Source organism: Pyrus communis, chromosome 8 (assembly GCF_963583255.1).
Source record: "Pyrus communis chromosome 8, drPyrComm1.1, whole genome shotgun sequence".
NCBI lineage: Eukaryota > Viridiplantae > Streptophyta > Magnoliopsida > Rosales > Rosaceae > Pyrus > Pyrus communis.
This window is the reverse complement of record NC_084810.1, coordinates 6,398,086-6,424,286: the sequence shown is the minus strand read 5'-3', so window position 1 is coordinate 6,424,286 and position 26,201 is coordinate 6,398,086. Positions and strand designations below refer to the sequence as shown.

The 26,201-nt window shown below is 38.2% G+C and overlaps 2 protein-coding genes across 3 annotated transcripts; one reads left to right on the top strand and one right to left on the bottom strand.

The window, feature by feature from the left end:
- Positions 1-12,286: 12,286 nt before the first annotated feature.
- On the top strand, positions 12,287-20,125 carry LOC137742592 (ubiquitin carboxyl-terminal hydrolase 14-like). The gene is made up of 20 exons (XM_068482501.1): positions 12,287-12,638; positions 13,258-13,429; positions 13,760-13,872; positions 13,951-14,287; positions 14,529-14,623; positions 15,585-15,718; positions 15,800-15,856; positions 15,957-16,034; positions 16,212-16,266; positions 16,355-16,396; positions 16,746-16,826; positions 17,103-17,301; positions 17,388-17,445; positions 17,534-17,656; positions 18,098-18,186; positions 18,272-18,361; positions 18,811-18,975; positions 19,113-19,228; positions 19,346-19,478; positions 19,624-20,125. The coding sequence occupies exons 1-20, from the start codon at positions 12,531-12,533 to the stop codon at positions 19,800-19,802; spliced, it is 2,424 nt and encodes an 807-aa protein (XP_068338602.1). The 5' UTR covers positions 12,287-12,530; the 3' UTR covers positions 19,803-20,125.
- A 1,029-nt stretch (positions 20,126-21,154) lies between these two features.
- Positions 21,155-25,187, bottom strand: LOC137742762 (uncharacterized). Of its 2 annotated transcripts, XM_068482710.1 has the most exons (6): positions 24,806-25,187; positions 24,657-24,729; positions 22,911-24,249; positions 22,169-22,438; positions 21,776-21,931; positions 21,155-21,519 (listed from the first exon to the last, which is right to left on the bottom strand). In XM_068482710.1, the coding sequence occupies exons 3-6, from the start codon at positions 24,105-24,107 to the stop codon at positions 21,400-21,402; spliced, it is 1,743 nt and encodes a 580-aa protein (XP_068338811.1). In that variant the 5' UTR covers positions 24,108-24,249; positions 24,657-24,729; positions 24,806-25,187; the 3' UTR covers positions 21,155-21,399. The 2 variants fall into 2 exon arrangements, with proteins under 2 accessions (XP_068338811.1, XP_068338810.1); XM_068482709.1 differs by lacking the exon at positions 24,657-24,729.
- Positions 25,188-26,201: the final 1,014 nt, after the last annotated feature.

Here is a 26,201-nt window from a genome sequence, read left to right as displayed (position 1 = left end):
GTGAGGTCTGTCATTCATAAGGATAAAGTACGATACCGAAGTAACCCAATTCATAACTAGAGCTACAAAACGGGAGGGAAACTCTATTTTATACATCATTTTCTCTAAGTACGCCCACTCAACACGGTCGTAGCCCTTGGCCATATCAAGTTTCAGAGCTAGCTTCTTCCTTCCACGTTTTCCCCTCCGTTTCAGGCAGTGGATAGTCTCAAATGCAGCAAGTACATTATCAAGAATCATTCTATTTGGAATGAAAACACTTTGATATTCAGAGATAACATAAGGGAGAACCTTTTTCATTCGCATTGCTAGAGTCTTAGAGATGATTTTATAGATAGCCTCCTCATCACGGTGCCATCTGTTACTATCATCAAGGATCCCAGTGATCAGGTTACGTTTCACTCGATAGTTAGCGTGCTTATGGAAGAACGAGGTGTTTTTGTCACCATATTTCAGTCAATTGACACGCGATCTTTGGTGCCAATGATCTCATCAAACTCCAATAACCAGTCCACTTATTCCTCAACAGATCTAATTTGTTGGTGATGCTCCTCACTAGGATCCAAACGTTGGAGAGTGTCTAAATTCCTCATCATATCGCGGATAAGGGAGTGAATGTCTTCGAATTTCACACGTTTCCAAAAGACAAGTTTATTGGTGCACATTTTTAGCTTACTGCTCAAGTTATTTCCAGAAGACCATGCATCTTGGATCACCTCTTTGCATTCATCCAATGTCGCCCAAGATTCTTCGAACTGAAATCGATAATCCCGCCATCTTCTTCTACCACTAGTAGGGTTTAGGTCCGCCGATATTAAAATCGGATGATGATCGGAGGAGTATGCAATAAGGTGGTAGGAAGTGTGCGAACCAAACTCGAGAAGATTGGGGCCTTGCATAAATTGAAGCTTAGGATATGTCAATTTAGAGTTCAGGTTAATTACACCAACACTCCCTGAGATTTTTTGAGTTCTCACAAAACCCCTTCATTTTTGAAACATTACACAAACACCTCTTGAGATTTTAATTCACTTTCACAATTACCCATTCGGGCAATAATATGACAATAAAAAGACAAACATACCCTTACACTTAATTACTTAAAAAATAATAACTTTTATAAATATATAAAAAAGAATATCAAATTATATATTAAACATGACATTGACCCACATCGACGCCAAACCCGTCTTTTCCAAAACCGAACACGGCGCCCTTCCATTCATCGACTCCATACCTGAATACGAGGATCCGGCTGCCATACTCCCACCATCGATGATAATTTAGCACTGTTTCAAACCAAAATTTCTCAAATTTCGTGCGAAAATGAGAGAGTAACATATTGTGAGAGCTAGTGCGATTAGACCCAGCAGTTTTTGACATGACAGGGTGACATGACACGAAAATAATGGGTTTCGGGTCAACACGATAACTAATTGGGTCACCCGTTAAGAACCCGTTCTTAGAGCATCCCTAATGGGGGCTCTGTCCTCCATGAGGCTACTACATTTCAAGCCTTAGCGAGAAATTTCATCCCCAACGAGCCGGAAAATGGGGCTAGATCCCCCACCGGAGCTAGCAACGTCCTTTCTTGGGTACCATAAAATTGGGCTACATCTAGCTCCAAAAAAACAGTGGATCCCACAAAAAAGTAGCAACCCATATGAGCAAAATTCTATCACTCTCCCTGCACTTGCGAATACACTTATACAGTTATACTCTTCTTTTAATATTATTTTTTAATTCTTTTTTCTTACTTATTTTCTTGCAATTTTGCTAATTAATGATTGTTTTAAATTCCATAAGAATTTAAATTTCAAATTGATTTAACGTTCATGGGCATTGGTGGATGAAATTGTGGATGAAATTTTCAAATAATTTTTTTCAAAATTGTATGATACTAATTTACCAATTGGTGCTAGGTAAATTGTTGTGTTATACGTGAAAAATTAAATTATTTCAAAAGGCGAAGTGGGTGTTTGTTTCTTTCAATGGATGAGATTGAAATAAGAGAATTTAATCTAATGAACAATTCATAAGTGATTAAATCTAATTTTGTCACATTTTGAACTTTTTAGGTTGAAAGGTCCATAAAAAAAAATAAAAATAAAAGATAGCACGTCCAAAAATCAACTTAAAAAAAGCTAACACAAAAAAAAAAAAAATCATCGCTTAATCAAATTACTACATAAATATATATAGCCCCATATAGAGCCCGAAATATATAGCCCCTCATTGGGAGAGATTCTTTTATAAAGCCTCAAACATTCCTCGAAGCTCTAAAATGGGCTATATCTACCACTTTTCTAGCCCCATATAGATGCCCTCACTGGGGATGCTCTTAACAGGTATACACGTGAATAACCCGTTAAGAAAAAAATTATTTTGATAATTTTAAAGTTTAATTACTACAAGATTTATTATAAAATACAATAGCCATATGAATATATACAATATATTCTATATTATATATAGTTTTGTATTATTATTCTATATAAGTTAATGTGACGACCCGTGTCACATCCTGGCCCGGGCGGACCACTTCCCGGGCCCCACTCCACCGTAGCACGATATTGTCCGCTTTGGGCCCCGACCACGCCTTCACGGTTTTGTTTTTGGGAACTCACACGAGAACTTCCCGATGGGTCACCCATCCTGGGAATGCTCTCGCGCTACTCGCTTAACTTCGGAGTTCCCATGGAACCCGAAGCCAGTGAGCTCCCAAAAGGCCTCGTGCTAGGTAGGGATGGGAATATACATTTAAGGATCACCCCTGGGCGATGTGAGATGTCACAATCCACCCCCCTTAGGGGCCCGACGTCCTCGTCGGCACACCACGGCCAAGGTTAGGCTCTGATACCAATTTGTCACATCCCGGCCCGGGCGGACCACTTCCCGAGCCCCACTCCACCGTAGCACGATATTGTCCGCTTTGGGCCCCGACCACGCCCTCACGGTTTTGTTTTTGGGAACTCACACGAGAACTTCCCGATGGGTCACCCATCCTGGGAATGCTCTCGCGCGCTACTCGCTTAACTTCGGAGTTCCCATGGAACCCGAAGCCAGTGAGCTCCCAAAAGGCCTCGTGCTAGGTAGGGATGGGAATATACATTTAAGGATCACGCCTGGGCGATGTGGGATGTCACAACCCGTCCTAGTTTATTATATAATTTTCTCCTCGAGCGTGTAAAGTGACGAATATGCCCTCGTTGGCTAAGTGATGTGGATGTGTATATGCAGTTTTAAATTATTATTTCTCTTGCCGTAATTAAATCGTACTTGACGTCTCGAGTGCGTTGAAGCAAGTTAGAACTGAATTGGAGCTGTAATGAAAAAGTTACGATTATTTAGGTGCGTAAATGGGTAAATTATGGACCAATTATATGGGCTCCTATTTCTTTTAGGCCAATCAAATAAGTTGTTTTTCTTCTTTTGGGCCAATTAAAATTAGCTCTCTCTCTCAGCCAATCAAAACACACACACACACACACATACACACTCACTCTTCCTTCTTTTTCTCATTCTCGACTTTTCTTCCTCCGTACACCCGAGACACCCCACATACACAACCATCATGAAACTCACACGGATCAAACTTTTGGAAACCATCACCATTCTCCTCTCAACCATACGATCACCACTATACCCTTAGTTTTCCGTTTTGGTGAGTTTTAGCTTGGAAACCAGAAGCTTCGACGAGGAGTTAGTTTGCTCTAGCACGATCACGGACGATTTACAAGGTTTTGAGGCTAGGGATGGTCTCTATGCAACTTCCCTAGCACTTTAGAGTAGATTTGGAGTCTAGTGGACGTCAGAATAAGTAAGTTCGAAAAGTTGCAAAGTTGGCTGGATTTTCCAAGGAATTTTTCGATCGTTTTTCGTTGGATTTTGGACTTTTAATAGGTATGAACGTGTTCTACTCTTTGAGACCTTCAAATCCATATAAATTTCATGGATTTTGGTTAAGAAATGAAGTAGATATAAAGCTTTGAAAATTTTCCAGAAACCGGCGTGTGCATGCAAAGGCCGGTGGAGATCGGAGAAAAAGAAGGTATATTCTGTTAACTTTAACGGAATATTCTAACAACGTCATTGGTCGCTGTCGCTTTTTTAAACATTTTTTTTAAAACTGGTTATTTTTTTTCTTTGGGTTAAACATTTTTTTAAAAAAAAAACTAGTATGCTGTTGCTTTTAGCCGACGACATTGGTCGGATAATTTGAAATATTAGGTAGGAAATTTCCCGCTTATTCTGCACGAGGAAATGGATGGAGAGACTTAGTGTTGGTTTTAACCGACGCTATCATTTTTTTATTTGACGCGAGTTTCATTAAACTGACACTACGTGAATTTCAAAAGTGTGTCTGAAGTTGGTGTCGGTTTTAACCAACGCTATCATCTTTTAATTTGACGCAAGTTTCATTAAACTGATGCTACGTGAATTTCAAAAAGTGTGTCAGAAATTGGTGTCGGTTTTAACGACGCTATCATCTTTTAATTCGACGTGAGTTTCATTAAACTGACGCTACGTGAATTTCAAAATGTGTGTCAGAAGTTGGTGTCAGTTTTAACCGATGCTATCATCTTTTAATTAGATGCGAGTTTCATTAAACCAACGCTACTTGAATCTCAAAAAGTGTGCCAGAAGTTGGTGTTGGTTAAGACCGACACCAACATTAATTTAAACCGACGCCGTGATTTCCAATAAAGAGTGTCAAAAAGTTCACTGGTTCATTTCAAGAGGTTTCACCTCAAGCCCAGAGGGTAACCTCCCTCATTAATCTCTCCCTTCTTCCAAGCACACCCTAAAACCGCAGCTTATTTCTCCATATTTTCTCAAACCTAACCTCTGTTTCTGCAAACCAAACCTTAATCTTCCATCATCAACCCATAAGACCTTGTAGGCATGGATTTACTGCATCACCAGAAGGGTAGCATCATTGATCTTGGTGCCGACGCACTCAGAGGTAAACTTCTCACCCTCCCTTGCCGATTCATGCACTTAGGTTCACCGATTGAAATATACCCTACAAGAAAAAAATCTTCAACTCCTCATGCTTGTGTTGTTTCTTTTGCAGGGACCTAAGATTTGTAGGTAAAAAAAAAAAAAAAAAACACTATGCAACCACTGCTACAGCCCTAAATCGCATCTTAAGGAAAAACCACCACAGAGTTGTCTCCGTTCTAGATTCATCATTTAAAGGTATAATCTCCACTAAGCTCCTCTTTTATGTTCTTGTTCCGTAAGATCAGCAATTTGAAAATCCATATAAAAATTCATGCATGTTCATTTTGGATCTGAAGAGTAAGGACACGGGAAAGCATGGAGCTACAGAATCTGTGGTCTTCGACAAAGGCAAGCACGGGAAAGCATCATGGCAACTGCTAGTATTAAATGTAAGCATGAAGCTCTGATTAGTATTATATGTAATTGTTAGTTTTTTTATCTTCATCTTGTAACCGGATCTCTAATAGCTCCTATATATGTGTTATTTGTATATTATATGTGTTATTTGTATATTATGTGGAATGTTAGATGTAAAATATTTGTATATTTTGGCACTATTTTTATTGTTAATTATTTTTATTAATGTTTGTTTTGGCCTATACTTGAAATTTATTATTTTGGTTATATAATGTTTTTTTTTTATGGGAGAAGGTTATATAATGTTTGTCACATCCCGACCCGGGGCGGATTACTTCCCGGGCCCGCTCCACCACCTTAATAGAATTTCGTCCCGAAATTCAAAATAACCAAGCAGCAACCCCTAGTGGTCAAAGAACAATCGAGGATACAAATCCCTCATCCGATCTTCTGTCTCCCACGTAGCTTCCTCAACTGAATGATTCCTCCACAAAAATTTTACTAAGTTCACCGTCTTATTCCTCAGAACCTTCTCTTTCCAATCGATGATCGTCACCGGTTCCTCGTCATACGTCAAATCTGGATTAATCTCTAACGGTTGAGGAGGTATCACGTGAGATGGATCAGCAACATAGTGTCGGAGCATAGACACGTGAAAAACATTATGCACTCTAGCCAACTCTGGAGGCAACTCCAACCTGTAAGCTACCTCACCAACTCGTTCTGTGACCATGTATGGTCCGATGTACCTGGGACTCAACTTCCCCTTCTTTCCAAACCGCACGACACCTCTCCACGGTGAAAGCTTCAGAAATACCCAATCTCCGACCTCATACACTCTGTCCGTAGCATGCCGATCCGCTAAACTCTTCTGTCTGTCCTGAGCTGCTTTCAGGTTAGACTTAATCACCTGAACATTCTGAGTAGTCTCCTCGACAATCTCCGGACCCACTAACACTCTTTCACCAACCTCTGACCAACACAATGGTGTGCGACAAGCTCTGCCAGACAAGGCCTCAAATGGCGCCATGCCAATGCTTGAATGAAAACTGTTGTTGTAAGCGAATTCCATCAAATCTAACCGCTGGTGCCAAGCATCACCAAACTGCAACACCGAAGCTCGCAGCATATCCTCCAAAGTCTGAATAGTTCTCTCTGATTGTCCGTCTGTCTGTGGATGATACGCCGTACTGTAAAGTAATCTCGTGCCCAAAGCTTCCTAAAAAGCCACCCAAAACTTCGATGTGAATCGTGGATCACGATCCGAGACAATACTCACAGGGACACCATGATACTTCACAACCTTCGAGATAAACAACTCCGCTAACCGGCTCAAAGAATACTTCTCTCTCACTGGAATAAAATGTGCCGATTTAGTGAGTTGATCAACGATCACCCAAATGCCGTCAAAGCCATTTTGTGTACACGGCAACTTGTACACAAAATCCATAGTGATATTTTCCCATTTCCACTCTGGAACGGGAAGCGGCTGCAACAACCCAAACGGCTTCTTCCTTTCTGCTTTAACCTGCTGACAAACCGCACACCTGCTCACATACTCGGCTATCTCCCTCTTCATGCCCGGCCAATAATAAAATGGTCGAATGGTATGATACATTTTAGTAGCTCCTGGATGCATGGCGTAAGCCGAGATATGTGCTTCATCGAGAATCTCTTTCTTCAACTCCACATTATTAGGCACGAACATTCTACTCTCTAGCATCAACATGCCATCCGAATCACGAACTCTGAGGTCTCGCCTCCTTCCTTGCTCTCGAGCTTGAATTAATTCTTGAGTCTCCAATATCTCTTTACTCAGAAGGAACTTAATCTTCGTCAACGGAGGTGGTTGGAGTTGCTCAGCGATTACGATTGCACGATTGATTATCATCCTGGTCGTGCAAACGTAGTGGCTGATGCACTTAGCAGGAAGTCACAGGGCCGTATTTATGCGTTGTACGCTAGTCGTGTTCCTCTTTTGGCTGACTTGCGTGCTACGGGAGTGAGGTTAGAAGCAGAAGATCGAGAAGTGGCGTTACTTGCTAATTTCCAAGTTAGACCAATTCTTGTTGATCGGGTGCTTGAGGCTCAGGTAGCTGATCAGGAATATACAATTAAGGATCACCCCCTGGGCGATGTGGGATGTCACAATGTTTTTTAGTTACAATTAATTGAAAACAAATGCAGAGACAGATTTTCACATTTTTTTATTATTATTAACAAAGGTGGTGTCGGTTAAGACCGTTACTAGTTTGTATATTTTATTTATTTAATTGTTATCTAACGTCAGTTAAGGGATATTTTATTTGTTTAATTTTATCATGATGTCGATTAAAACTGACAGTAGGTTGGATATTTTTTAGTTAAATTGCTAGTGCACGTCGCTTTAAACCGACGTAATGCTGAAGTATACGTCGCTTTAATCCGACGTCAACATCAGTGTCGCTTTTAACCGACACTGAGTAGTGGCAGATTAAGAGAACAAACGGACACTGAAGCCCTTTCGTGACGCTAACATTGGTGTCGCTATTCCAATCCGACATTACGTTGTTTTATGTCAGATTTGTGCCAAATTTCCGACAGAAATTGGACTTCTTGTCAGTTTTTGGTTCGCCGGTGATAGCCCATATTGTATTAGTGGAAGAAAAGGAGACACTAAAATAAATATAAACTCACCAAAGATGTATCGAACAAAATCGCCTTCAAAACATTCGATAATTTACGTCGGCCTTTACTTCTCCAATATTGACTGTCACGTTTCTCATCATTTTCTTCATTACATAGCAATGGTGAAGTCATTGGTGACAATGTACACCACACCTCTATTTTCTTCCATGCCAATGTATGACCTTTTCTTGGAGATCACTTTCGGCACATCTCCCTCCGACCAATCTCGATTAGAAGTTGAGGTAATTGAACTCTCATTTGTTGTGTTTGCAAAATTCGTTTCAAATTTTCTTTCATGAATCTTCTTAACCTGCCAATGTTTACATACATGATGCCTACATGCAAAATTAGGAATAATGGTAACATGAGCTAACAACACTCCCCTTCCAGAAAATTAACGCAAAAAGAAAAGTTCAAATCAAAATACAAAGTAAGAAAATTGGATTCTCTTCTTAATAATGTAAATATGGTTTTTTTTTTGGTAATAGAAAAGGGTGGGAGAATAATAGAAAAGGGTGAAATAGAATGAGCTAGTAGGGTTGGGTGTTTCAGAAAAATAATTGGGAAAAACTGATTGCAATATTCAAGTTTAATATAGCCACAAAATTTGGCAAAACACATGCATGACATTATTAACTGGAAATTAAAAAAGAGAAAGCAACCAACGAGTTTTTTTTTTACCAAAACTGCCTTTAAAAGTTGAGAAAATCCACATCGTCCTTTCTCTTCTTGTTGAGTACTGTGACATTTTTTCATCATCTGATGTTGCCAGCGACGATGACGAAGACACTGGTACCACCTTGGGAAACACCCTATGTTCCTTGTCGCCTATAGTTATGTATGTGAAAACATTCTTAGGAAGTCGTCCTGGTTCCAAACCGGCCACATCAGACGATCGAAAGCATGGGAAGAAATTGGTTATTTTGATTTTCTTCTTCTTTGGTCTTCACTTGGGTTGTTTTGGAATATCTATTGGCACTTGCTGTGCTTGGGGGACAAAGCGGGCTGTGGTTTTTGGGATGCATGGCTTCATTGACATGAACTTTCAGGAAAGCTAGTTTGTGTTTATCAGCCGAGAAGGTTTCCGATAAAATGAGGGTGAGAGGGAACAGGTGGGTGTCATTTTGGTGTCGAAAACAATTATATGCAACATGTGTTTATGGTTTGTATTTGTAACTAGTAAGAAATTTTCAATGGCAAGCCATATTGTGTGCGCTTAGTTTGCTCCTTTTAAGTCCAAATTTATTTTAAAAAAAAAATTGATTGCAAAGTGTTCTATTTTTTGACAAATATGGATATGGTGGTTTTCTGTTTTAGGGTTTTTAGATGTATCAGCCAATATTATCCAACGAGTTTTCATTTGTTTTGTTTTATATCTAAAACAATTCCATTTGGTTGAAACTTGAAGGGTAGAGAGTGTTTAACTCAGTTCAACTGTCGGTCTCCAACTTTCAGAACATTAGGTCTCATTTTGGACAAAACGAGAAACCGAATCATTGTTTACTTAGTACAACAACTTAGTTTGGTACTCCAAAAGAAACTTTCAATGTAAAACTTCACATTTATATTTGATGGTCTATGTGGTAATTTGACATGTTTTTTATTTTCTTCCCCAACTGAGATGTTGAATCAATAATTTATTTTATTAAATTTATATCACCATGATATGTGAAAAGTTGAAGCATCACTTTGAATTTTTTTTGTGACCAAACCAAATATATGAATTGACGCCACATTTTGTTTACGGCAACTTTGACGCCAAAGTCACATGCTGCCACTCCACGTTCGATTATGATGTTTTGGTTGGAGCAATTTGGCAACACTCAAATTGGGAGGTCAACAAAAATCAATTAGGTTAACTCTTGATGAGTTCGGGATTATGAAGCTAGATGATTGACAATCAAATTTAAAAGAGATTCACCCTAAGAAATGGGTTAGGCCCACTGTAGTGGTTCTCGACCTTTTCATATAGGCCCTGAGTGAGCCCTAAAAGTCTTGGGTTCTTAAATCTACCACCACCCCCATATTAAATGGGCCAAACATGTAATTACGACCTATAAGCTACTTCTCCACTGCTCATTCGACATGAGGAGAAGAATGACAGACACAGCTATTTGCTTAGTTTCTTGGGTCTACACATACTGACTGCAACGCTCGTCTAAGAGTGGTTGAAAACCACTTTAGCAGAGCGTTAAGCTTGACAATATTACACCCCTTCATAGACTTCTGTTCTCATTGATGGTCAATGTGTGGCCCCAAAGTTGATGTCTATGTGGACATGCTCTTGGAGGTTTGTGCCATAAAGTTATGAGGCTTGTCAACTGTCTTGAGTGCCCATAAAGTACTTTAAGTCATGCATCGGTTCCTTCTTGTAGACAGAAAGTCCAAGGCTCACATAGGTAGTGTATTGGCAGTCTTTTCAGTGCTACGGTAATGCTCTGTCTATTGAGTCATTTAGGATGACTTGTAGGCCCAATGTCTTGATTTTCTTATCCTTTAGTGGGCTTTCTTTAGACCTATCTCATTAGGCCCAACAATAACTATATATTATTTTAGTGGTCACTCAGTACTACAGTCTGGTGGTATTCCTCTTCACATCGAAATGAGAGGTCTTAGGTTTGAATCTCATGGATGACGAATTCGATACCAAATTAGGCTGCTCATTGTGTGGCTTAGCCGAACTCCCCCTCCCTTTAGTGTAAAAATATCGACATAATAGAAAGAAAAAAAAAAGACCCTGCATTAATGAAATTGGAGCGTCACTTGGACTAGAGATGCTCTAAGAAGTTCGGGTCCATAATATCATTCATATTATTGCAAGTAGTGAAAAAAAAAATTACCAAACGGACTCTCAATCTTATGAACTTAGTAAAATCAAGTAGGGAAAAGGATCTTCTCCAGATCTACTTTGTGAGGATCCTAGGAATCCTCACATCCTAATTGTTCATCGTATATCCTGCGATCAGTTTTCGTCAAGTATTATTTGTGTTTAGTTTTAAATAAAAAAGTCAAATGATTCCGACCACATGATCCACGATGAATGACTAAGATGTGAGGATCCATATGATCTCCACAATTTGAATCCGAACGGGATCCAATTTCATCATGTAGAAACCGAATTAATTGCATAAGGTTGGGTTCGAGTAGGCCTCTTATGCCATTAACCGGCTCTTCTCTTGAGCCTACTTTGTTTGATTGATCTTGCCGCTTAGAATTGGTAGGTGGGTCTGTCTTTCTCTCCAACTAACCCAGCCAAAGGGCCATAAGCTAAAAATAACTCGAAATGACATGAAAACGGTCTCCAACCGAAAGCTAGGCCAAAGGACTTATGGGCCCCACCGGGCCAAAAAATTGAAATCAAGTCACTGGGTTGGCCTTATCCAACCAGCCCTTTCCCGGCCTAACAATTCAAATACAACGGTAACAACATGGTGACGCTAGGTACCGTTGCATTTGAACTTTTTTTTTGGACGAATTTTTTTAAAAAAGAAAAAACTCTAATTTTTTTCCCCTATAAATACCTAAGCCATTTATCTTCCAATTTGGAATTGGATGAGGACTTCCCATTTGGAATGCGAAGAGGATCCAAAGTTGGAATTCATTGCAAACTTGAATTAAAAGAGATATTGGAGAGGGCAAAGATGAAAATGTGTGAATTCTATCCCAATATCCAGTCAATTTATTAATATTGGAAACTGAAGATAAGAAATGCCACGTAGATAAGAACTTATCTATTGCACAACCAATTACATCTCGACACATGACACTCGAAATCTTATTCGAAAAATTATTGAGATTACATAAAGATAAGAAATTGGGAGAGTTACTCACGTTAACAACACATGTCACTCGAAATCATATCCAAAAAAATTATTGAGATTATATAAAGATAAGAAATTCGAAAGCTTATTCATTTGACGACAAGTGACACTCAAAATTTGTCCGAAAACCTTATTTTAACATTATAGTTTAATTTAAGTAACCATATTAATTCAATTAAAATAATAAATTATGTTTGGCCTCCTTGTTTGGAGATGATTTTTTGCCAAAAGGTTATAGTTGACCTATGGTCCTTTAGCCTCCTCAGTTGAAGATGGTATAAAATATGCTCTGATATTCTTCATTAAAATATAATTTTTTACAAAACTATAAGGTTAAAAAGAATTTATTAATCTTCTTTCGGTTAGAGATAGCCTTTAGCTTTACACGGATTGACACAAATACAATTTATTTGTTTACTCTCAATCCTGGACTACCAAATTGTTTAAACCTCCCAAAAAGCCCAGTCCTCCAACCATTGTCCTTCTCGAGAGTCGAGACGAGACGAGGAAGACCAGAGAAATTTCAAAACGTATTCCCTGTTGCTTTTGTATTCAAAAAGCAAAGCATACAGAAAACTTTGCACTGGTTTAGGGCAAGGAATCATATTCTCTCTCTCCCTCTTTCTCTCTCGTCTTGCCTGTCCAATTTCAAAACCCTTTCTTTCTGCACAGAGAGCGATGCTCGACCCCATGGACCTGCTCCGATCCAATCTCTCCCGGGTTCGGATCCCGGAACCCACCAACCGCATCTACAAGCAAGAATGCTGCATCTCTTTCGACACTCCGGTAACCAATTTCCCTCCCACTCACTTTATCTACTTCAAGCTTTTGAATTTGCTTTCGTTTTTCTGTTCAATTTTCTCGAGCTTTCTCGCCCGCCAAACAGGGGTAATCTATGTTTGCTTGTCTTCTGTTTGGCTGCTGAGAAGGTATAGGAAACAACAGGAAGCTGCTATAGCTCAGTTACTAATACGACTGCTTTAATTTTTCGAATTCGACTATTTCTTCCAAGTGCTGCTTTAATTTTGCTGCACTTAGATGATTTTTATGGCTTATCAATTTTGTTTGTTTCAAGTTGTTTTTGTGCAATTTCCACTTTTTATTCCTTCTGTCATAGTGTGGATGCCGAAAAACTGAACCCAAGGAAAGCATGGTTGGTGAAGATTTCTGTATGTTTGTAAAAGAAAATACCGAAAACTTAGCACGAAACTAATTCTTAGGGTTCATTTACCTGGCTTCTTGTGTAATGAATAGTGTTTGGTGTTAGTGTGTCGTGCTTGAATTTTTGTCCTTTAATTGTTGAAAAGATCTTTTTTGTATCAGGAATTCAATTAAATGTTTTTTTCCATTTTTTGTTTATTTGTGGGTTTGTTTTCTCTAATGGCGATCCCATGATGATTTTCAGAGATCAGAAGGTGGTTTGTTTGTGGATATGAACACATTTCTTGCTTTTGGAAAGGATTGTGTGGGCTGGAACTATGAAAAAACTGGAAATCCAGTTTATTTGCATATAAAGCAAACAAAAGTGTTGGTTCCTGAAGATAGGCCTTTGAAGAAACCGACACTCATGGCTATAGGTAATTTTAATCAAAATGATCTATAACTGTGTGGTATTGGAAATTACTGAGTTTGGATGATGTATTTATGCAATCTGTGCTATTTGGAGGCACATCCTGATTTGATAGTATCTAGACTACAATGCAATCAGCATATGTGTAGTCATCAGACAGTAGGAGTTTCTTACACTTCTTGCTGAAATGAAATGAATGCGGTCATATTGCTTAAGCCTCAGATGTTCTATGTATAGCTCTACAATACTCCGTGGTTATAGTGCTGTGTACTAGTAGTGCATTTTCTACTTTGATGAAACAAATTTTAATCTGTGGTATGAATCGTATGATTTGTAGGTGTCGATGGGGGATTTGATAACAATGAACCTGAATATGAAGAAACGCACAGTATAGTCCTATTGCCTGATTATGTAACTCTTCCATTCCCATCTGTCGAATTACCAGAGAAGGTGCTCATTCTTTTCTATTTGTTTTAGATTATTATTGAAGTGAAATTAAAAAAGAGAAGCTTACGATTTTTTCTACAGGTAAGATTGGCAGTTGATGCTATTTTATTGGCTGAGGGTGCTGAGAGGAAAGAACAACTTGCAGCATGGACAGCTGAGAAGAAGCAAGTTAGTGCTTATGCAACGAATTTGCAACAGATTGGAAATGGTATTATTATTCCTTCATCTGGTTGGAAATGTTGCAAGTGTGATAAAAGGGAAAATCTTTGGTTAAATCTAACTGATGGAATGATCCTTTGTGGGAGAAAAAATTGGGATGGAACTGGTGGCAACAACCATGCCATTGAACACTATAAGGAGACGGGCTATCCTCTTGCTGTAAAGCTGGGGACAATTACAGCTGATCTGGAAGGAGCAGGTAATGCTGCCTTGTGTTGTTAAAATCTCTGCAATTACTTATTCTATTTGTAGTTACGTGCTTGTGTTTATGAGTACATTTAAGTTATGCATTTTATGTGGTGCATGTTCATGAATGAATAACATGATGTTTAGCAGACAAATCCGGGCAAACATGAACTAATAGTTGATTCTTTCAAATGAATGAGTTTGTCTTACATGTATTGATTGCTAATGATAACTAACATATTGTGGCAGCTCAGATGTTTTTTCATACCCAGAGGATGATAGTGTATTAGACCCACTTTTAGCGCAACATCTGGCATTTTTTGGCATTGATTTCTCATCTTTACAGAAGGTTAGTTTCATCTTTTTTGAAATGTGCTCATGACCTACTAATTTTGGTTTCAAGCACGGCTCCTCTATTCTTAACATATGCTAAAATATGTTCTTAACAGATAGTTTAACTGTTATTTTTCTATTAGTTGAATTAAATTGTTATGTGGTATTCTTATACATCAATTTTGGAATGATGTAATAATTGTCAAATTATGTACAAGTTGATTTTCTTTGCAAAGATTGAAATAAAACATGTGGTACTGTATTTTTACACATATTTGAATAAAGTTGTATCTCTTTATGAATAAAATTTCAGTTTGTTGTGTGTTAGGGATATGTTTTAGATATGATTGAAGACAATAATAATGCTCTAGCGGGATAACAAAACTTGTGAAATGTTTGATTGGGTAAAAAATTATGTTTGATAATACATTGAGGTATGAAAGAGCTAAAGATCATCTTTGAAGGTGAAGGAATCTGTTGCATGTGACTAATCTAATTATTTAGAATACAGTAATGATATCGTACGTTCTAAAGGAATCTGTTGCATATGAGTAATCTAATTATTTAGAATACAGTAATGATATCATATGTTCTGTAACAAATACAGAAAATTTCTGGACTCTAGCTCGTTGAACAGGTCTTGAAGTTTTCTGCTTTGGTTGCATTTCTGTTTTGCAAAATATAGTCAGCACTCTCCGAGCAGGGGATTGATCACCTATTCCTCTTACCTTTGGTTAAAGCACTCCCTTGGTGGACCGCTTGGTTAAAGAGTATGGTCAATCGTGAATATTTTCAATGAAAACCAGATGTCTCTTGACTTCTGATTTTTTTTGGAAGTTCAGTATTTTGTTTCCCTGAAATTTCTTAACATTCCAAATGTTTGCTTGGAAATTATGCATTTGGATTGCTGTAATTTTATCAATATTATTCTGCCAGTGTAAAATTTGATAGAATAACTGATACCACCTTGTTTTCAGACAGAAATGACAACTGCCGAAAGAGAGCTTGACCAGAATACCAATTTTGACTGGAACCGGATTCAAGAAAGTGGACAGGAAGTTGAACCGATATTTGGACCCGGTTACACTGGACTTGTGAATCTTGGAAACAGGTATATTTGGTACCCTTGGAGTGTTCTCAAGACATTGTATCTATTAGAACTGTCTTGATTTCCCATTTTGTTTTATTGCAGCTGCTATATGGCAGCGACTATGCAAGTCGTGTTTTCAACGCGCACTTTCTATTCCGGGTAAGTTTACACTTTCTATTATTTAGTTTCAATGAAAAGAAATCAATCTAGAAGATAAATGTTTCATACTAGTTAATATTTTGTTATTACATTTGATCAGATACTTCAAGAATCAAAGTTTGAAAATGGCTTTTGAGAAAGCACCAGCTGACCCCACTGTAGACCTAAACATGCAGTTGTAAGTAGTTAGCGGATTCTTAGTGTTGATTCTATATGCATTCCTTTCATCTTTTGCGGTTAACTATATGTTCCTATTCACGATAAGAAAGCTAAGCTCTGTTACTTGTTAATGTGAGTCTTGTGTTAATTTTCTGCATAAGTCGTATGTACTAAAGACTTGTGTCTTGTATGGCAGAACAAAGCTGGCACATGGTTTGCTGTCTGGTAAATACTCTGTTCCTGTAACCGAGGTATGTTTGTTTTAGTAAAATGGGTTATTTAATTTGATGGTTTCTGATCCTGCTTGATGGTGGCTGAGATTTCTTATATGTTGTCCAGGAAAAAGATCATACAAATGCTGCTGCCCCTACAACAAAATCAGTAAGCTCTCTCTAGATAAGCATCCGCACTCTTAAGTGGCCTGCCTTACTTATCTATGCTTATGCATTGTTAATGTTTTGGTCTTCCAGTGTAAATTTGAACTTAATATGCAAGTGATTTGTTTCGTGTTCACCTTTATACTGAATCTTGATGAGACTACTGTATCCATATTTCCCAATACTTCTATCGAGACACAATTTCCCAATAGTCCCTCAATTTTCTATACTTTCAAAAATTAATGAAAAGGACATCCTTCCCCCGTTTAGCAGAATATGCGAGGTTCATTCAATGATTTCCTTTTGACTTGTTCTGTATCTCGTGTTTCTGTGCACCTGGTAATAAATATTAGAAACAGGAAGGCATACCCCCTCGTATGTTTAAAGCGGTTATAGCTGCCAGCCATCCGGAATTTTCCTCCATGAGACAACAGGTACATTCACCATCTTTTATGATCTATCTCAAAAGATTTGCAATTTTTTACAGAAGTCTTTTTTTTATTTTTTATTTTAATCCTTAAAAGAAGATTTGTGGTGTTTTTTATGTGTATTGTCTTATTTAATATAGAAATTTGAAGTTGAAAGGCTCTCTCTGTGTCTCTTTATCATATGCCACTAGGAGAACCTTCTTTGATCATCTCACATATGATTTTTACTGCTATCATTGTTCGCTCTTTAATTTAAATTATTGAAAACCAAATTTTGTTTAGGATGCCTTGGAGTTCTTCCTTCATTTTCTTGACCAAGTTGAACGAGTTCATTCTGGAAGACCTGAGGTGGATCCTGCTAGGAGTTTTAAGTTTGGCATTGAAGATCGTATTATGTGTTCATCTGGGAAGGTTGCTTACCATAGAAGGCTTGACTACATTCTCTCATTAAACATTCCACTTCATGCAGCCACTAATAAAGGTGACTTTCTTCTTGGGCCTTTATTGATGCTGAAATATGTTTCCAAAAGCTGATAATCTTGTTTTCTTCTTTCTTTGAAAATTCAGAAGAACTTGAAGCATTTCAGAAATTGAAAGCTGAAAAGATTGCGGAAGGCAAGGAAGTGTAAGTTCATATGGTTTCAAATTCACTATCATGTTTTCACTTTTAATCTCCTTGCACGCTTTGAACTAAGAGTAGTGAGTTCTTCCAGATCCAGTGATGAGATTGTACGTCCAAGGGTTCCTCTAGAAGCATGCCTTGCAAGCTTTTCATCTCCAGAAGAGATACAGGATTTTTACAGCACTGCCTTGAAGGCCAAGACAACAGCTGTGAAGTAAGCTTTCTGATTGCTGGTATCAAACTATTATTAGATGATATTATTTTGTCCACTGAAGGCTGATTGATGGACAAAAATGCATGTGGAGGACTTGAAGTAATTTGGAGAAAGAAAATGATGGAGCTGTCCACTAATTTATGATGAAAAAACCTTTTAAATATAAATATGGACCAAGTAACTAACAAGTAAAATGGCAGGCATGTTATTCACAAACTTGCCATATGCGGGTCAGGGTTTTTTTACCTTGGACATTTGTCTTGGGTGTTTTCAACAGTAGACCATTTGTTTAGGAAGGAAAATTGGTTAATGTTCCACTACAGAGTTAAGATGTTCTTTTATTATATATTTCTGAACTGGTAATCTGCATGTCTTATATAATCCTGATGTCTATTGGTAAAAAATTATTTCCTCCCTAAAATCTATTTCAATGCACTGCAGGAGTACAGGTCTAACTTCATTCCCTGATTATCTGGTGTTGCACATGCGAAAGTTTGTAATGGAAGTGGGCTGGGTGCCAAAAAAACTTGGTATGTTTTGCTGGGTTCCTGAATATGCATTAATACTGTTGAGTTTTTATAGTCTTCTCATTGTTTATTGTATCTGTCTATGCAGATGTATATATAGATGTTCCTGATATCATTGATATCAGTGACATGCGGAGCAAGGGACTCCAACCTGGTGAAGAGTTGTTGCCGGAGGGTGGTATGTGTTGCAAATTTTCTTTTCACAATGTCTTGTATAATTCTTTTTTTGGAGAAATTGTAAAAACTTTTCAATGGTGCCTGTTCATATGTTCGTTCTTAGACATTTCCTTAAGAATATTTATTGTGGAAATTTTCACCCAATTTGTAATGCATTTTAGTGCCACCTTCCTTGTGTTATCATCCAAATTAGACCCAAGTCGTCTCATATTTTGAAGTCTGTAAAGTAGCAGGCAAACAAAATTGTTAAAATGACGTTTTTAGCATTTAATTGCATTGTGTTCCTTTAACATGTCCTTTGCTAATTGAGTTTGGAAAATGTGCCAGCATCAGGAGAGAGTTCCTTTTGCATTTTTGGTCCTGTATGGTATATGCGTACATGTGCTTGTGTAATATAAAATAATGTTATGTGCTTCTGAATTATGCGTTGACTACACTTTTCCGTTTCAGGAGAAGAGGAGGAACCGAATAAGCCTGTCGCCGACGAGAGTATTGTTTCCCAGCTTGTTTCAATGGGTTTCAACCATTTACACTGTCAGAAAGCAGCCATTAATACGTCGAATGCCGGAGTGGAAGAGGCAATGAATTGGCTACTTTCTCACATGGATGATGCAGGTAATGCAACTAGGTTCTTGCCAGGATAGTCCTTTCATCTCGGAAAGTAGCATCTTTTTAGCAAGAGTTAGCTTTTGTCGTGACACCATGTTATGTTTAGGGAACTAAATGATACTGACACCCGCTTCCTTTTCCAGATATAGATACTCCTATTTCTCAAGGAGGACAGTGTGTGGTTGACCAATCAAAAGTGGATATGTTGATTTCATTTGGTTTTCAAGAAGACATTGCTCGGAAGGCACTGAAAGCATCGGTAAAATTTTTTAGGAGCTCCTTTTTCTTTTTGGTATAGGCAGCTGCTTGTGTATTTGTTTAACTACTGAAGATTTTGGCAACCTTTGCATATCTTTAAATTATGTATATTTGACAGGATGGTGACATCGAGAAAGCCACAGATTGGATATTCAACAATCCTGATGCTTCTGTTTCATCGGACATGGATGCGACAACATCTGATGCTGCATCTACTGCGATTGATGCTGGACTGCCTGATGGAGCAGGAAGTAAGTATCTTATACCATTTCTTATATTATGGATGGATATGGATGATGCATATGTGATACGCGTGTGTTGAACAGTACTTACATGAATATATCCGATGTGTTCAATTTTAGGTTTTTGTAACTGTTGTCGCTTGGGTCTATGCAGGATATAGACTCATGGGAATTGTAAGCCACATCGGAACATCTACTCAATGTGGTCATTATGTTGCGCACATCTTAAAAGATGGCAGATGGGTTATTTTCAATGACAGCAAAGTTGGAGCTTCCGTTAATCCTCCCAAGGACATGGGGTACCTTTACTTCTTTGAGAGGCTTAATAGTTGAGTCGAGAGACGCCACATTTGTCGACACTGGAGGACAAGATCGGAGATGTTCAAAGTTGGAAAAGAGGTGGTGCAGATATTTGTGGAAACTCCGTGATCTGCCAGTATGCTGGGGGATGGCGTTTGAATTTGCTACATAGATTGATGCCATTTGCTTGCGGAGTTTCCTCTTTCAGATTTAGCTGACCTTACTCGTCCCTTCTTTTAAACATACTGCAGTTCTCCTTGTACTCTCTGAAGATATTTTTTTATGAACGATAATAACATTTAAAAGGACCGTCTTGAAGGGGCATTTTGATTTTTGTTGTGTCATTAGGTAGTTTTTTATTTTTTATTTTATTTGGAACACAATTATTATATATATATTTCCAAAAGAACTAATGAAAAAGGCATAAAAAACCTTTTAAAACCAAAGGGATCTAATGAAATTTTATTAATAACAATAAAAAAAGCGGTGATATTTTCAAAGTAAGTTGAACTTCATAGCATAAGCATTGCAGTTTCTCCTTGTTTGTATTTTTGAGCTCGAGGTTGACTTGGCGTGCTTGTTATATGAGCCGAGCCCGAGCGACGGAGTGAGCTTTAAAATGTGGAGACCGATGCCTAGCTCAAGTTGTTTAGAGCTTTTGGTTTCTTGTTCCCTTGACTTGGATGTCCAAAATCAATGTTTTGAACGAGGTTGATCTGGGTGAGGAATCGGCTGAGCATCCTGGTCTGCTTAGCGCCCAAGTCGAACTTGCAACCTGGATAGAGGTCTTTTGAATCGACCAACCGCGTCTACTTTCCAAAGCTTGGATCAATCAATCTTCTCAATCCAGCTTGAGAGGGGGAGTATTGGACGATTGTGTATGGTTGTAGGCTGTAGCTGACACCTTACCTAAACAATGTCGATAGGTATGGCTTAATGTACGGACAGGGTTCTCTCCCACTTTTGTTCATCTATATATTCTTGTTCCTTGTAATCTTTTGATACGAGACCCATATACAACTTTTCATCAAGTCTCCAACTGGTATCACATTCACTTTTTCCAGCCTACCGTACAAGGCAAATACTGCGAGAACGAGGTCAGATGATTGTGACTTCGTCGACACCATCAGATGGATGGCCTGGCACCTTCCCTAAAGGATTTTTTTTCTTTTTCTCGCGAATTCCTCCTTTGGAGTGCTGGTTTTGTATTATAAAACATGAATAGTATTTCTGGATTGCATTTTGTAATCGTATTCGACGTTCTTTTATTCATATCTGGTTTCTCCGCTACTTAAACTGATGAAAATTGAATTATCAGGAGACTATATATGTTAGTTCATACCGAAAACAGGGACCAAAATGCAAATTGAGTCGAACCACAAAGATGAAAAGTGTAAAAATAAACTAAAAATGTAATAAAACAATGACAAGGTCATACAACATAAGGAATGTAGGAAAGTTGTAGAAAACCCATTATTCCTCTCCACTATAATATTGCATGAATCCTGCTCTCTCTCTCTCTCTCTGTCAAAATTTTCTATAGAAAATATAGTCTTCTTTTTTTTTCTTTTTTTTTTTAAATTTTACGGGTTTAGTAACGAGAATAAAAGAAAAAGAAAAATGGAACCTTTTACGGGGCCATGAGTCCTTCAAGGGTGTAAGTGAGGGACTCTGCCCAGTCAGCCTTAAAGAGCAATGTTTGTAAAGTTTGCATCACATCGTATTCGGGATCAAGCTTCCGCTGCCACCCCTAGACAGAAAACAAGAGAGTTTGAATGAACATGTACATTTTAACTAGTTGGCATTCATATAACACCGATGACATAGAATAGCCTAAACATGGAAGGCAATAAATGGTCAGACATGTCTCTGCTTTCTCCAACTCCATATATTTTCAATAACTGCCTCATCCTCTAAGTTATATCGAGTACTGTTATTCGATTTTAGAATTTAGGATGTGAGGGTGTGTGACTTTCATGCAGATGTTAAAAGAAGAAGCGCATTACCTCAAGAACCAAAGTGGTCACCATCACTGTGCAAACATTGCCATCAATTCGAACTTTATGCCGCTGAACTTGCTCAAGCAATTGATGCATGCAGTCGGCAGCATGGATGATGTCTCCTTCTGGGGAGTACCAGATTTTAAAAGATTTTTCTACTTCCTGTTAGAGAAATGCATACATAAAGTTAAAAGTGACTATGATCTATCCGAACCTCTATACAAACATTTAAATAAACAAGGATCAAAAGTGACCAAGAACTTTGAAATAAAAATATATCTTTCGATTTGGTGTTAAGTTTTTTAGCTAAGAGGCAAAAGTGACAAGTGTAAAATTGTTTTGAATTGCAAAAACTAACAATTTCCTTTCTACCGAAAAAGCTTGGAAGCAATGCATTACCTCAATGAAAGCCTTGGGATTTGGGCAGTCTTGCTGTCCAGATAATCTCAGAGTGCGCTCTGCAACACTTCGACCATCTTTAAGGGCTACAGCCTTGAAGAATTCGACTAAATTCAGTTGATCTCTCTTAGAAAGTTCGGCAGTCATGCCCACATCAAGGAAAACAACATGAGGCCTCATTCTAAATAGTTGTTTACTTGGTAACTTGCAACGGGATACTCTGACGAGAATATTCCCAGGATGCATGTCAGCATGGATAAAATTATCAACCTGGAAGAAAAAGTACACATCTTAGCGTTTACTTAAAGGATGAGAACTTTCAAATTCAAGCTACTAGCTTCTACCATCAACAAATCACCTCTAACTGTTCTACAAGAATTATGTTGATTACTAGGTACTACAAGCCTCACTTTTTCACTTTAAATAGAAATTTATTTACTGGGCCGGCTCTTAAAAAGGCATACGTACTGCAAATAGATTGATACATGCAATGTAGTGAAAACAAACATAAATTTCCACTAGCCTATGGTATGGTATGCCTTAACAAGCATTCAATTAGTTCATGTCCTATCATTGCCGGTTCGTGCAGATATTGTTATTGGTCAGTCACATTTTCGAGACTGGTTAAGGGTAGAACACAAAGAAACTTGTAAACCCAGATGATGGATTAACATAAACTAAACAAGTTAAAAGGATTGAAAGAAAAAGGAAAAAATAACGAGCAGAACATAGTAAATTTTACCAGAAGCATCTTCAACAGAGCATGGGACCCGATGTGAGCAAGGGCATTTTTTATTGGTTCATTTCCTTCCAGCTCATCAACATAGTGCATAACACTTTGGCCCTGTTCATAAGTTTCCACTAAAACGGATGGGTGCACCAGGGGATATAGAGGCCTCGGAAATGAGACATCCTTCCATCTTCGGAAATTATAGATAAAACGACTCAAATGTGCAGCTTCCCTTGACAGATCAACTTGTGACATCATGTAAACGGCAAATTGCTGAATGCTTTCATCCAATCTCAACGACTTCAAATAAGGGATTAACCTTGAAATTTTGGCTACACAATGAATAATCACGAAGTCCCTCCTAATTGCCTCACCAACACCGGGATGTCTAACCTTGACAGCGACAACCCTGGGCTTGATCTGCTGACCCGGGTATCTGTATTTGAGTACAGCTTGATGGACTTGAGCAACACTTCCTGATGCCACAGGTTCCTCCTCAAATTTTTCAAAAATTTCAGGCAGCCTTCGACCAAACGCCTTCTCAATACTTTTTTGGGTGAAGTAAAAACTATGTGCTGGAGCATGAGTGTGAAGTTCTGAAAGTTCACTGCACAAATCTCTTGGGAAGAGATCTGGTCTTGCAGCAGCCCATTGACCCCATTTTATGAACGCCGGGCCAGCCTTTTCCAGTGTAAGATGGAGAACACGAAGCCATATTTTCCTATACCGACGGCCAAGGGACTTTGCAAAGGGTGCCATAGCTATACAGGGTGAGAACAAAATTGCTAGATAAATTGCTCTAATAAACAAGATAATACACTCCACAAGTGCAAACACAAGTGCAGTTAAATAAATATGTCCATCTTGGGCATGAAGATAAAGAGTGTCTTTTGTTGGGAGGCCTTCTGCTTCTGCACATGTTCTCTGTGTCCGAGCAAACTCTCCAATTACAAAGGCAATAACACCAGGAGCTACTAAATTTGAGCGTGTCAAAGACAAGCTCACCGCACGTGCAATTTGACCAATTGGCCATAAAGTTGGGCCCCTAAAGGAACATAACTGAGAAAACCTTTTCCAAGCAAATTGAGCATGGTGAGAAACTCTGGTTCTTGACGATAGGGTATATAAGTTCCTAGAACCACTGCTCCTTAACAATTTATCTCTTGCTTTATGTAACATAAACGGAGACTGCCCTCTTAAACAATGCATATACCTCGGAAACAATCTGCATAGGGTGTAAGGAGCTTCAACTGAGTGATACACCTTGTTACTTGCAACTTCTACGTATCCAGTTCGCTGATCTTGAAGAAGGGATCTTACACCCCTAATCACATTTCCATAGGCCAAAAATCTGCATATCATAAAATCTCTTTCATACATAACCAGTCCACTTAAGCTATAAAACCGAAAATACAACAGAAAATGAAAACAAGACAAAGATGCTACTCCAGCATGAAAATTATGCAGAGTTTTGTCGGTTATTTTAGAATTTCGACTCGATATAACAATGACAAAGCACAAAAATTTTGAGAACCCAATGCCCCCATCACTTCTCTGAAACCAAAAGATTTGAATAGCCCTCTGATCCATGCTTATTGGGAATCAATTATATACATATCAATTATGTATGTGTGTGTGTGTGTGTGTGTGTATTTATTATTCTGCAAAAGAATTATTAACTCAGCCACAACAGAAGCATAAGTTCAACCAATTCGAATATATGAACAAATAAAATAAACACAGTTGAGCTCGAAGGACCTGTTTGGGATTGCTTCTGAAAACGAAAAAGACTATTGATTTCCATTTGTTCTTTTTCCCTCGGTTTTCTCAGCTACCAAACAAAACGCAAGAATTCAAGGAGAACATTCAAACAGACGAAAGATCGAAACTTTGACAAGGAAACCGACCTGGACATGGTGATCGAGCTCGTGACGGTTGCACTCCAGGAAACGCAGGTGGCGCAGTTGTTCAGTCGCCGGCATTTCTATTAAAACGACGGCTTATAAACAATCATCGGCGTCCGGCGTGCCCCGGCCATCTGCCGCCGCGGACGGTGATGATTGGGGGGCGCATGGTGGTGGTGATGGTGGTTGTTACACGTGTCGGGGTTCCGGCGGCTGAGAAGTTTGTGGTTTTTGTTTGTTTATTCTATTTTGGTTACGTGGACCGGGATGGTTGGAACTTGGAAGGTCGATCTGGTTCTGGTGTCGCAGAAGAAAGAAAGCGCTGAGCCTTTTGTACGGAGTGTCTCAGCTTGGAATGAACGCCGTCTTCTTTCTTGGTCGGGTACTTTTTTATTGGCTTACTTATCACAACTTTATCACAAACGACCCAAACTGTTCAATCCATTCATCCATTTACTCAACTTACCATTTTATCCTCGGCAAAACTATATATATATATATATATATATATATATATATAAATGTTATTGACACTCTAAAAATTTCATTTTATACTTCTTACAAGTATATTTTTCTTTCCTAATATAGAAAGTTTAGAATGTAGAATGAGATTTTTGGAGTGCTAATAACAATTCCATATATATGTATGTATGTATGTTTACAACTTTCTATCCTCGTCAGATAGTAAGTGCTCCTTTTAAGGTCTTGAACGTCTTCACACATTACCAATCATGATTTTGTGCTAGAAGGTCACACATGAAATTATCTTAAACTTAAGGATCTTAATTTGTGTAGCTTACTCTTTTAACTTTTATGTTCTGTCACGTGAAATTTTCGTATACATGTTGGTATCATATTTAGCAAATTTGCAAAATTTTTTTTTTGTTACAATCATTTTAAAACGTTGATAGAGTGTTGTTGTAAAATTTGAAATTGTAAAGGCTTAAAGCCTTTAGGTAAAACCAACCAATGAAATATGTGTGTATATTACATGTAGGTTCGAATAGGGGAACTGTTTGTCCCTTTTGCTTCACTTCCAATCCACTGTAGGCTTCCCTTCCAATCCACTTTAGGCTTTTTAAATGTACATACCTCGTTAGTTTCTTCTTAATTATCAATTTATGTCTTATATCTAGTCCTTGTGTTACGAAACGTGGCGTCTATTTTTGAGTTTACGTGGAAGTTACATTGGCACCATATAAATCAAAATCTCATCGAGCCTTGTCTTCTCCTCAATCAACACCTCGTATTCCAAAACGACAACCAACCTTTGCCACATCATCAATTTTGCAAAATATCGACCATATTAAAATCGACAAAAGGCCCAAATGGTGAATTACCATGGTGATTAGGACATTCTCTTTCAGCCAAGTGCATTTCGGATTCAAACATTTCACTC